General features: G+C 35.9%; 1 protein-coding gene across 2 annotated transcripts; it reads left to right on the forward strand.

The window, feature by feature from the left end:
• The first annotated feature begins 1,111 nt into the window (after positions 1 to 1,111).
• LOC306887715 (polyadenylate-binding protein 1A-like) lies at positions 1,112 to 11,440 on the forward strand. 2 transcript variants are annotated; one of them, XM_079445690.1, is made up of 16 exons: positions 1,122 to 1,424; positions 1,540 to 1,751; positions 3,317 to 3,510; positions 3,590 to 3,705; positions 4,009 to 4,148; positions 4,596 to 4,690; positions 4,776 to 4,913; positions 4,999 to 5,094; positions 6,374 to 6,646; positions 7,458 to 7,548; positions 7,656 to 7,766; positions 8,546 to 8,694; positions 8,975 to 9,059; positions 9,748 to 9,878; positions 10,916 to 11,011; positions 11,108 to 11,440. In XM_079445690.1, the coding sequence occupies exons 2-15, from the start codon at positions 1,559 to 1,561 to the stop codon at positions 11,003 to 11,005; spliced, it is 1,902 nt and encodes a 633-aa protein (XP_079301816.1). In that variant the 5' UTR covers positions 1,122 to 1,424; positions 1,540 to 1,558; the 3' UTR covers positions 11,006 to 11,011; positions 11,108 to 11,440. The 2 variants fall into 2 exon arrangements, with proteins under 2 accessions (XP_079301815.1, XP_079301816.1); XM_079445689.1 differs by having other exon boundaries at positions 1,112 to 1,751.
• The last annotated feature ends 1,970 nt before the right edge of the window (positions 11,441 to 13,410 follow it).

A 13,410-nucleotide genomic window follows, 5' to 3' on the forward strand; every position in this document is an offset into this window, starting at 1 on the left:
ATGGGCCTTGGATGAGCGAGGGATGTTGAGTAAAGGAAGAGGTGTGAAGCGTCTGTTTCTCTCAGATGGGTGTGTTGTCTTGAGTGAGACAGAGATCAGGAGGGCTTTGTCTTTCAGACCGGGGCCTTCTTCCGATCCAGACAGTGGCATTAATGTCTATTAAAAAACATTGTTCTGCAACTATAAATAAAATGCATAAATCTTCTGGTTTGCTTTTTGCAAGACATTTATATTTTAATGTTTTGTTTAATCCCACACTTCATTTTCCACATTAAAGTACAATATTGCCAAAACATTATAACAAGTAATGACAAGAAAATCTCTCTCCCAGTTCGTCAGCTTTGAGCGGTCCTGTTGTAATAAAGGTGAAAATACCACAAATAAACATTTAAAAGAGAGCATACTGTGTTATTTAGAATCAATACTGTACTGCGTGTCACTTTAGATTACACAAGGATTATGAATATAGTGTATTAGTAAACAAACAGAAAGAGACTAACTGATTGCAGATCATAACTGAGCTGTGTTTTTATTAAAAGAAGCTTGTTTCTGCTGCCACTGGATAAACAAAGGTAATTTGGATTTATTATTTTCTCAGAATTGCAAGCTTATAGCCCTTTTAATATATATATAGTTGTTGTTTTTGGCTTAGGGTTATGTTAGAATCATTATTAAACGCATACCTTTTGTTCTTTAATATTTTGAATTGTTTTTAGCTTTATTCAGTGTTAAGTTTTGAAATTTTGTTGTATGCATTTGTTATTTTTCTTTATTTTTAAAATGTGTATAGGTAGCATTTATAAAGTTTTGGATCTGTTTTAATATTATAATTGATTTCTTCTGTTGTCCTCATCTGTAAGCTGCTTTGGATAAAAGCCTCTGCTAAATGACTAAATAATAATAATAATAATTAATGTTCATCACGTGGCCGAAACCGCTTGTTGTGAATTGATATGAAATGATAAGGCATTTGTCTGACCGGTTCATATATATATGACCTTCATGCAAACCAATCCATGACCTTTAGTCCACTCTTACATTTATTGGTGAATCGCGCTACTCTTATTCTATCAGCCCGCGGACTCTTATTCTGCTCTTATGTAATAATACAAAGGAACGTTACGTAACATCCGGCTCGGACGCCTTCTTATCAGAGCCGTGCTTCCGCTTCTCTCCCCCTAACTTCTGCGGTGCGAGAGAGAGCGCGTGTGCCTGAGAGCTTCGGCACACATCTTATATAAAAAATCAAAAATACAAAAAAAAAATCACAAAACCGAAAAAACACCAACAAAAATTCTACTTTTAGTACCGATTAGCTCGGTGAAGCAGGATTCCGCGGACAGATTTGAGGAGTTTAACGGTAATCGCAGTAGGCCTGAGGAGATTTTAATCATCGATACCGTCCAAACATCGACGACAGATCGGTACCGAACGCGTTTTAATTCGTCTTTGAGTCTGTTCTTTAAGAGTATTTAAGCGTGTAATCGAAAGCGAGCAGTTGAGGTGTAACTGTTAGGCCGTTCGCGTGTGTTCAATCAGGTCCGTGTTCCGTGTGAAGATGAACCCCAGCGCGCCCAGTTACCCGATGGCTTCTCTGTATGTGGGGGATCTGCACCAGGACGTGACCGAAGCCATGCTGTACGAGAAGTTCAGTCCAGCCGGGCCCATCCTCTCCATCCGGGTGTGCAGGGACATGATGACCCGCCGCTCGCTCGGTTACGCGTACGTCAACTTCCAGCAGCCCGCCGACGGTGAGCAGACCCCGAGAGACACGGGAATACTCTAATATTACTCTTTATTCATACTCTTTATATAATTTTATGTGTGTATATATGCGTGTGTGTATGTGTATATATGCGTGTGTGTAACGTTATGTGTATATATGCGTGTGTATGTGTGCGTTTGTGTATATGCGTGTCTGTGTGTATATATGCGTGTCTGTGTGTGTATATGCGTGTCTGTGTGTGTATATGCGTGTCTGTGTGTGTGTATATGCGTGTCTGTGTGTGTGTATATGCGTGTCTGTGTGTGTGTATATGCGTGTCTGTGTGTGTGTATATGCGTGTCTGTGTGTGTGTATATGCGTGTCTGCGTGTGTATATGCGTGTCTGCGTGTGTATATGCGTGTCTGCGTGTGTATATGCGTGTCTGCGTGTGTATATGCGTGTCTGCGTGTGTATATGCGTGTCTGCGTGTGTATATGCGTGTCTGCGTGTGTATATGCGTGTCTGCGTGTGTATATGCGTGTCTGCGTGTGTATATGCGTGTCTGCGTGTGTATATGCGTGTCTGCGTGTGTATATGCGTGTCTGCGTGTGTATATGCGTGTCTGCGTGTGTATATGCGTGTCTGCGTGTGTATATGCGTGTCTGCGTGTGTATATGCGTGTTTGTGCGTGCGTGTATGTAATGTAAAAATATACAATGTTTTTATGTATTCGTATTATATACTTTAACTTGTCCGTTGTATATATATTTTTTCTGTATATGTAGTTTTTAATTTGTAGAAATATATATTTTAGACTTTGTTTATATTATATATTTAAGTTTTGTATTTTATATCGTATATTTAGTTTGTTTTATATCATTTTCTTTATATTCAATAATTTTTTATACATTTTATATAAAATATATATTCTATATAAATGATCATTTATTTATATTTTTACATGTTTCACATCATTTTATATTTTTTAAATATTTGTATACATTGTGTTATATCTTTCATTTTATAAATGGTTTTATATTGATATATCTTAATACATCTTAAATATAAATAAATATACAAATATAGAATATAAAATGCATAAAAACATAATGTGAAGATATATATATATATATATATATATATAATATATATATATATATATATATATATATATATATATATATATATATATATATATATATATATATATATATATATATATATATATATATATATATATATATATATATATATATATATATATATATATATATCTCTTATCCAATTAGTTTTTATAATTTATTTGACAACTTGGGTACGTTTTGCATATTTTTTTATTACATTTGTATTTTAGATAATTTAATTTATTTTATTAAAAATATACATTTCATTTACAATATTTATATAAATGGCTTCATTTTGTTTTTTTATCATCTATATTTTTATATTTATTTATATAAAATGTTTTTTTATTGTTTGAGTATATTTTATATACACAGATGTTTGTTTTATGTTAATTTAGTATGTATTGGAGGTGTCGGGATAAGTTCCTTGTGTGTTTGCGCATGCTTGGCGATCTCGTGACGCTCATGTTTTTAACTCCGTTTCAGCCGAGCGTGCCTTGGACACGATGAACTTTGACGTGATCAAGGGCCGGCCCGTCCGCATCATGTGGTCCCAGCGAGACCCGTCTCTGCGCAAGAGCGGCGTGGGAAACATCTTCATCAAGAATCTGGACAAGTCCATCGACAACAAAGCCCTCTACGACACGTTCTCTGCCTTCGGCAACATTCTGTCCTGCAAGGTAAACACGAGTGTTTGCAGTGAGACGCATGTTTGTGGTGTTTGTGCTCGTGCTCAGTGCTGCTGTTCTCTCTCTGAAGGTGGTTTGCGATGAGAACGGCTCTAAAGGATACGGCTTTGTTCACTTTGAGACCCATGAGGCCGCAGAAAGAGCCATTGAGAAAATGAACGGCATGTTGCTCAATGACCGCAAAGTGTAAGTGTGTATTTCTATTAACCGCATTTTACTAAACCGTGTTTGGTTTGGAGTGAAGCATGCTAAATATCTCTCAAACGTCATGTATGGTATTTTATTTTTATTTTTTTACATCCAAAATATTTCCCTTGGAAAATATTATTAAATTGCAAGATTTTATATAACTTTTTTTTTTAAAGTGTTAAATTGTATTTATTATTATTTTTAAATCTTCTTTGCCATGAATATAGGATTTGATGCTATGGCGCTGATTAAAAATTCTAAATATTCGGAATAATAAAGGTGAATTATTGCATCTTAAAGGTTTGTCGGTCGCTTCAAGTCTCGCAAGGAGCGTGAGGCTGAGATGGGCGCCCGCGCAAGAGAGTTCACCAACGTTTACATCAAGAACTTCGGAGAAGATATGGATGATGAGAAGCTGAGGGAACTTTTCGGCAAATATGGTGAGTGTTTTACTGCGAGCAGTGTTTTTTTTTTTATTTTAGATATCATAATTTTTATTAATTTAAAATATGACACATAATTTTTTTATTATTATACTGCCAAACGATGGTTAATTGGATCCAAAAAGTTTTTGTTTACATAATATATGTGTGTACTGTGTATATTTTTATATTTATGTATATATAAATATACATACATGCATGTATATTAGGGGTGTAACGGTACACAAATATGACTGTTTTTGGTACGTACCTCGGTTTTAACGTCACGGTTCGGTATGATTTCAGTACAGCAGGGGGGAAAATCAACTTTTTTTTTTTTTTTTTTTTTTTTTTTTTTTTTTTTCAATGATTTTGGTTTTAGTTAACTGTAGTAACCCTGCCTGCTAGTAGATGTTTTGATCTTGTGGCGTGAATGGGATCTGACGTGTTTGTCTGTGGTTGCAGGTCCAGCGCTGAGCATCCGTGTCATGACTGACGACAGCGGCAAGTCTAAAGGCTTCGGCTTCGTTAGCTTTGAGAGGCACGAGGACGCCCAGAGGGTGAGCGTTGCGTGTGAAGTCTCTGTGGTTTTGTAATGGTCACTGCAGTGTTGTTGTATCCTGACATGTTTCCTCTGGTCATCAGGCCGTGGATGAGATGAATGGAAAAGACATGAACGGGAAGCAGGTGTATGTGGGTCGCGCTCAGAAGAAGGGAGAGCGTCAGACCGAGCTCAAGCGCAAGTTTGAGCAAATGAAGCAGGACCGCATGACTCGCTACCAGGTAACATGAGGTGGAGATGATGCAGATGAGAGCGCTAAAGGGTTGTTGATGTCTGTATGTGAACTTTAATTCTTATTTTCAACAGGGAGTCAATCTTTACGTGAAAAATCTGGACGACGGCCTCGATGACGAACGTCTGCGTAAAGAATTTGCTCCGTTTGGCACCATCACCAGTGCAAAGGTATGAGCTAACTAGGGCTGAATGACAAGATTGATTGATTTGAACGAATCCATATCCATTCCTAAATCCCAAGATAGATCTCTTAGCCTTTTTTTTCCCTCTTGTTGCATGATCATTTTACTAAACATTATTTTAGATCATGCTTGCTATCCAATAATCACAAAAAGCTTTGTGCTTCGATACTTTAGAGAAAACATTCTCCTCTTTCAAATTAGGTCAATTTTATCATGAAAATTCAAACAAATATTTTAATAATTCTTGAATTAAAAACAAGTTCTTATTACTGCAAATATTTGAATGTTTATATTTCATCAACAAATTGAGTAGAAACATAAATTCAATGCAATTCAATTTTTATTTGCATGTTTATTATCGTTATGAATAAATCTCAAAATGTGTAGAATATAAAGTCTATTAATATTACATATATTTATTATGTATAAATACCTAAAATTACGTAGCAGTTGGTTATAAATTATTATAAATTGTGTATTCTACATTTTATCCTTTCATATCCACGTAGCAACAGGATGTTTATATAAAAAAATTATAAAATGATGTATTAATAAAACAAGGACATTTATATGTATATATTTAAAAGTAAATAGCAGTTGAAATATAATATAGACATTTTAACCTGTGACCTTTTTAACCTTTAATATTGTTAAATATAAAAATCTGAAATTGTGTATAAAATTAATAAAATGAGGTATTGAATATAGTAGTTTAGACTAGACAGGGTTCCCTGTATATTTTACAGCATCAGTTGATGTTTTAAAAATAAAAAAATATGTATGTGTGACCCTGGACCACAAAACCAGTCATAAGTGTCAATTTTTCAAAATCATTTGAAAGCTGAATAAATAATCTTTCCATTGATGTATGGTTTGTTATGATCGGACAATATTTGTCTGAGATACAACTATTAGAAAATCTGGAATCTGAGGGAGCAAAAAAATCTAAATATTGAGAAAAACGCCTTTTTAAAGTTGTTCAAATGAAGTTCTTAGCAATGCATATTACTAATCAATTTTACTAATTTGGATTAAATATTTTTGTCTATTGCTACAAATATACCCCAGTGACTTAAGACTGCTTTTGTGCTCCAGGGTCACACATATTTGTATGTATATGCATGTTTTTCTGATATCCAAACAAACCGTGCTCCTTGAGTGGTTTAATATCCAGCCCAACAGCAAACCTCAGTGTTTTTCCTCCCGGTGTGTGTTAAACTGAAGTGAAACCCCTCTCGAGCCTCTCTGTTGTTGGTTTTGTTCAGGTGATGATGGAAGGCGGCCGCAGCAAGGGCTTCGGCTTCGTCTGCTTCTCGTCTCCAGAAGAAGCCACTAAAGCAGTGACGGAGATGAACGGTCGTATCGTGGCCACCAAGCCGCTGTACGTGGCTCTGGCTCAGAGGAAGGAGGAGCGTCAAGCACATCTCACCAGTCAGTACATGCAGAGGATGGCCAGCGTCAGAGCCGTGCCCAACCCCGTCCTCAACCCATACCAGCCAGCGCCGCCCTCTGGATACTTCATGGCCGCTATTCCACAGGTCAGAGACCGCTGTGCGATTGATTGATTGATTTATATTGCCTGCGATAATATCGTAATTGTTGTTTTAGCGATGTGCGGTTTGACATTATCAAATATTTTTTGCAAAAACCATTCCAAACACCTACAGAGTGATTATTTTTTGTCAATATCACACACCCCCTACCGCTCTGTGTCAGGTGTAAAGGTGTGTTGTTAGGGCTGTCAAAAAAATAATGGAATTTTGAATATTCATTGAACTGCCAGCAGGTGGCAGCAAGTCACTGTTAATAAGAGTCGTTACGATTGAACCCAATTATTTAAAGGTTCAGGAACGAATCACCATCATGTTGCTCAGAGATGCTAAACAGTGCTGTGGCTGTGTTTGGAATTATTTTTCTTTATAGAACTGTTGTAAAAACAGAAAAATCAATATCACATTTGTAATCATGGTAATGTTTGCATCTTAATTATATATGGTTTATAAACATTACTTTAAACGTTATGCACTTTCTTCAAAGATAGTCGTGTTAATTTATTGCTTTTGAAGAAACGTGCATTAGTAATATTGTGGCCTCGGGGGAGAAACCAAAGGCTTTTTTTTTCTCCCTAACTGAAATGAATGCCTTTTAAATTCAAATATTGATAATGCAAAGTTCAAATTTAGTTTTTCAGGCGCTTTGACAGCCCTAATCAGAACACCCATTTAATATTGCTTTACATTTACACAGCTGAGCTTTTGTTTGCCTGTGGAAGTAACCGTGTATTAGCAGCAATCATGACGTGGTTTTTACTCATAACCGGTTGTTTCTCTCTCTTTGTGTGATTGACAGGCTCAGAATCGTGCTGCTTACTATCCCACCAGTCAGCTCGCTCAGCTCCGCCCCAGTCCTCGCTGGGCCACTCAGGGTGTCCGCCCTCAGCGTGAGTCTCCGCCCACACATACTTAGCCCCGCCCACACACCCTCCAGCACATTTACACAGACCACCAAAGCACTTCATTTCACTGCTGTTTCTCATCTCTGTTCCAGATTTCCAGGGCATGCCCAACGCCGTCAGGCCCTCAGCGCCCCGTCCACAGACCTTCGGTGCCATGCGTCCCACCTCCCAGGTCCCACGGGTGATCGCGCCCCAGCGCATGGGTGAGCCATGACCCTCGCGCTTATATACACTCAGCGACAGTGGTGCCAATTTAGCAATTTTGTTCTTAAATTAGCAAATTTTCAGACTACCCAAGCAACTTCTTTTAAAAAACAAATGTAGCAATTTTAAAAAATATATATTTTGCACCTTTTTAGCAGTTAAGTGACTCAAGCTATAAAAAAAGCACAAATTTTCCATGCAAATTATACAAAAACAGGAAACCAAAGATGCCTAGCAGTACACATCACTTGAGTTGAGTTAGCTTCTGTTTGCAATTGTTCAATTTAAAAATAATAATAATTGTTCATTTATGATGCACTTTGTTAGTAGCTTGTACCTGCGATTGTTGATCAGTTAGTACACTGTAAGAAAAATGGAAAAGATACTAGTAATTTTCCAGGACATTATCCAGCATTGTAACCCTGTAATCTTAAACACAATGCGTAACTTAAAATACAGGTAAAAAAAAACAATATGGAAAATTCTTTCATATTAACATAATAGATTGTGCCCTATTTTTACAGACTTTTCTTAGTGTAGCACACTAACTAATAATACACATTACTAGTTTAATACCTTAAATTATGATCATTCAAAAATGTGTAAGTGTTCAATAATGCAATGCATTTAAAAAGCTATTTATATTTTAATATTATGACATCACAACTTCATTTAGCAACTTTTAGCAGCAAATTGACCTTCCTTTAGCAACTTTCTCTGAATTATTTGGCAACACTGCACAGTTGACTGATCCAGATTGTGGTCTGTGTTCCTGCAGCGTCTCAGGCCATGGGCCCTCGTCCCACCGGCGCAGGTGCAGCCACAGGAGCAGCTCAGGTGAGAGGAGTGCCACAGTACAAGTACGCACCTGGAGTCCGCAACCCACAGCAGCACATGCCCAATCAGCCGCAGGTGCCCATGCAACAGGTACTCGCTTTGTTTTTGCTGGAACTCTTCCTACCACCATGATTTTCATGTAACCGTTATTGTGTTATTGTCCAGCTCTTATCTGATAAATGTGACTTTGAAGATGAAGATATTAAGATTTTATAAACCGTAACATAATGATTTACTGTCAAGCTGCTCTGAAACCGTGTAAGTGAAGCGGGATTTTCAAAATTTGACTTGATTTGTCGCAGTGCATGTTTGCTTGTGTATCTTGCACTAAAAGTGTTTCTGAACGTTAATGTATTTGTGTCCCGTTCAGCCTGCGGTCCACGTTCAGGGTCAGGAGCCTCTGACGGCGTCCATGCTGGCTGCCGCCCCTCCTCAAGAACAGAAGCAGATGCTGGGTGAGTTTATTCTCTTTGCTTTTTTCGTGTATTAGAATGTGTCCCGTTTCATGTTGTTGTTTTTCTGAGCAATAAATAAGTCATGCGTCTTTACTGTGATTTACAGAAGACACACTGAAATGCCATGCATGGCAAGAATAGTTCATGTACCAAAACATCTCGTCAGGCATATTTACAATCATTAGATGTCATTCAAAGTCTATTTAAGGATCACAGTGCAGCCCTAAAAATACAAATTGTCATTTGAAATCTTTACCAGTCTTCATTATTATCCTTTAAACCACTAGCTTCTACTCATTTGTCAGCAATGTCTTTAATCATTTCAAATATAATAGCTCTGTATAATACACTTTCTTTAGTTGGTATAGGTCAGAATAGGTGTGCAGTTTCATTTATTTTGACACATTTTGACAGTATTTGTTTTCAAGTACTTACAATTTTAATTTTGAAATTAGAAATTGCACATTAAATCCAAGTATGTATATATAAAATATACACCAAAATGGGATTTTTCTCATTTTATTTTTATGTACAGTATACCTAGCCTATATTTGCATTTTACATGCTGTTTTTTTTTTTTTTTTTTTTTTTTTTTTTTTTGATGTCAGTTGCAGATTTTAAAATGTATGTCAATTAAAGTCAATAGAATTTCAATAGACTGTCTCATACCTGCTCTCTTCTGCCACAGGTGAGCGTCTGTTCCCGCTCATCCAGAACATGCATCCCAGTCTGGCTGGAAAGATCACTGGAATGCTGCTGGAGATCGATAACTCTGAGCTGCTGCACATGCTGGAGTCTCCGGAGTCCCTGAGGTCAAAGGTCAGTGCTCATGGGATGCTCTGTTTTATGTTATTGGGTTTTTCCTGATAGCGGTGACGTGATCTCACCACTTTTAGTGATAAGGAAATGTAAAGAATGCGCTTCATCCTCAAACCAAAAATTACTTTTTTTTTTCTTTTTTTTTATCCTTTTGCAAGCTTATGGACATTTGTCTTTTGTTTTAATTTTTTTCATTTTGTTTGTTAATGGCAACTGCATACATTTTGGCACAGGAGTGTATTTTTATTGGAATTTTAATATTTCACCCTCATTTCCTTTTAATAAATCTATTTTACACTAGGTACAAAAAATAGTTCCTCTCAGGACCTTAAGGACAAAAATGTCCTCATTGAAACCCATTAAAACTGCAATATTTAATCCCAGGGCTATTTAACTATAAAATGATGCAGTTTTTAATAGGCTTTCATTCTGTTGGCAAAACTTCAAAATTAAAATGTTTAAAAAACATTTACCAGAGATGGTGCCATTTATTTATTTTTTTTCAGGTTTGGCCTGTAAAGCAAATACTCACATTTTTCCTGTTTTCTGCAAAAATGTGTGTGCGCCTGTAATGTTTGAGAGAGAGAAATTATACTGTACTGCGAATCATAAACTGTTTGGCAGCGCTTTGCTGGAGTCTAATGGGAAAAGTTTGGTACTGCACCCAAACAAAATCTTACTAAAAGCTCTTTTTTTGAGATATCAACCTCAAATTTGGAACACAACTTGTTTAGATTTGACTGTGTGTGTGTATAAATAAATTGCTCCTAAATAGTTTTCATAAATTTAAACCCCTATAATCTTTTTTTTTTTTTTTTTTTTTTTTTTTGGTTTAAATATTTTAAGTTTTTAACTTCAACAATAATCTGTCAAGGGAAAATGAGACCAAACTTAAGTCATAAAAAACAATTTTTTATGACTCTTTTTGGACATGGATATTTTTGTCCTCTATGAACCCGTGTAACTTTTAATTATTTATTTATTTTTTAAATTGGTGCACAAGGGTTAATATTCTATATAAATATGTTCTATTCCAGGTGGATGAAGCAGTAGCGGTGCTGCAGGCTCATCAGGCCAAAGAAGCTGCCCAGAAATCAGGCCCCAGCACCGCTGTGCCGACCGTCTAACACGAGGTGACCGGAGAACTCAGATTAATTTTTCCTTTCGCAATTTTTGACTATTAAAGAAATCATTTTTTCTAATCTTTTATATTTTTCTTCCTTTTCCAGAATGGTTCTCTTCAGCCCTGACTTCACCAAGAGGGACACAGTAAAATAAAAAGTGAATAAATATCGAAAAAACAAACTCAAACAGAAAAAAAATACCAACATGATGACATCCAAATGTTTTGCCAGGTTGAGAAATTAAATCTTGACCTTGATTATATTAAAAAAACCCACAAAAAAATAGAAAACTTTTAATTTTGAAAATTCCAAAACATTCCTTTCTTTTTATTCCTCTTAATGAATGCTCGTTGTCAATTATGCTCTGGCAGTTGATAGCTGAACATTTGGAAAAGTACATTGGATTAAACTGCTTGAATAAATAAAACTTTAAACATTCATCAGTTCATGTGTTTTATTTTTATTTAACAGCTTGACCCAATCATGTGTTGTGCTGAAAGCCTTTGGACACACAGCAGCTGCGTTCATTTTTAAAAGTGCTCTTATTTTAAAAGAGCTGCACATGAGTTTCTCAGAAACCATTTTACATAGAAGTTATCTGTAATGAATGCAGATAAACCTGCATGATGAGAATGCCGAGTCGTGAAAGGTAGAAAATGTCCTTCTTCTGATGACTTCACTGAGTGATTGAGTTCATAACCCGAGCTCTTGACCGCTGTGCATCTCTGGGTTAATGTCCTGAAGGTGAGATCGGGGCAGCTCAACTCCTTAAATGTCTTCAGTAATGAGTTGATCACATTTGGCACATGGTTTCTTAGATCTCTAGTATTTTTCTTCTAGAGGTTTGATGACTTTGAACTTAAATGCATGCCTTTTTTAAGGTTGTTGGTTACAAGTGAACATGATGGTTGAGGTGTGCTTGGGATCGAGTTCATTTATCAACTTTTGCACTGATAGCATTGACTTACTGCATTTAAACATGATGGAGGCCTGTTCCTAAATGGTTATTATTGGCATTGGATAGTAAAACATGGAGAGTGTTATTAGTCTGGAATGCCAGATTAATTTGATTTCTCCACTTTATTTAAAATATTTAATCATTAAAATAATATATCCCAAACGTGTAACTGTGTTCTGTCACCGTAAAGTGTTTACAGTAAACCACAATTAACTTATGTAAATGTTTAATCTGGTTTTAAATCTCTTGACAGCTGTACATTAGATGGCAGCAGTAGTAAAAAGATGTTTTATGGTTTTGGCATAAAGCTTTGGCTGCTTTCATTTAACTGCTTTAATTTTTTTGTTTATTTTGGGAAACCAGTGTTTAGCATGCCACAAAATTGAACTAAGCACTTTAAATATCATTGATATTGTGCTATATTTTCTTTACATAACATTTTTTGTTTTATGTAGAAAAACGACGTTTTCTTAGTAGTCTGATAAGGCTGATGCAAAATTAAAATTTGTTTTTAAACATTTAATTCTGTAGGACAGCTTTAAGATATTGTGAAAATATGAAGTACGTTTAAAAACAAATATAATAATTAATTAATTGTAAAGCGAGGCGACCTGCGAGCACGTGCTCATTCAGATATTAAAGCCTTCATATCTGCATCTTCACATCATGTTCGGTGAGTTGGAAACAATTACTTTTACTAAGCTGAAGACACGTTTGTTTGTGTTTCTGAAGGTTAATGTGAACTTTAGATCGAAATATAGTTGGGATTCTGAGGCGGATTGAAGTCGAGTGGAATCGCGTTATTTGTAAATATATCTCGTTCTGTGGGATTATTAGGATGAAATAACACCTTTCAATGAAACACCTGATAGTTACTCATCTTAGACTGACAGGGAAACAGGTTATACAGGTTCACCAACCGACAGAAAACTGAACCATCTTAACCTGGCCTTCACCTGTGCAGCTCATGCTTATGACCCTCATAAAAGATGAATATAAATAGATTGAGGATGCTGTCATCAGAAACATGAATCGTGTTCATAAGACTAGAGTGGAATATGAAGGCCATCGAAGGAGCAGTACAAAAAAATAAAGTCAAAATTCAATTGAAGATATTGTGGCATTTGACCTGAAATATGTGTTGCCTATATATATATATATATATATATATATATATATATATAGTGGGTACGGAAAGTATTCAGACCCCCTTAAATTTTTCACTCTTTGTTATATTGCAGCCATTTGCTAAAATCATTTAAGTTCATTTTTTTCCTCATTAATGTACACACAGCACCCCATATTGACAGAAAAACAGAATTGTTGACATTTTTGCAGATTTATTAAAAAAGAAAAACTGAAATATCACATGGTCCTAAGTATTCAGACCCTTTGCTGTGACACTCATATATTTAACTCAGGTGCTGTCCATTTCTTCGGATCATCCTTG

The sequence above is a fragment of the Barbus barbus genome (genome assembly GCF_936440315.1).
Source record: "Barbus barbus genome assembly, chromosome: 21".
NCBI lineage: Eukaryota > Metazoa > Chordata > Actinopteri > Cypriniformes > Cyprinidae > Barbus > Barbus barbus.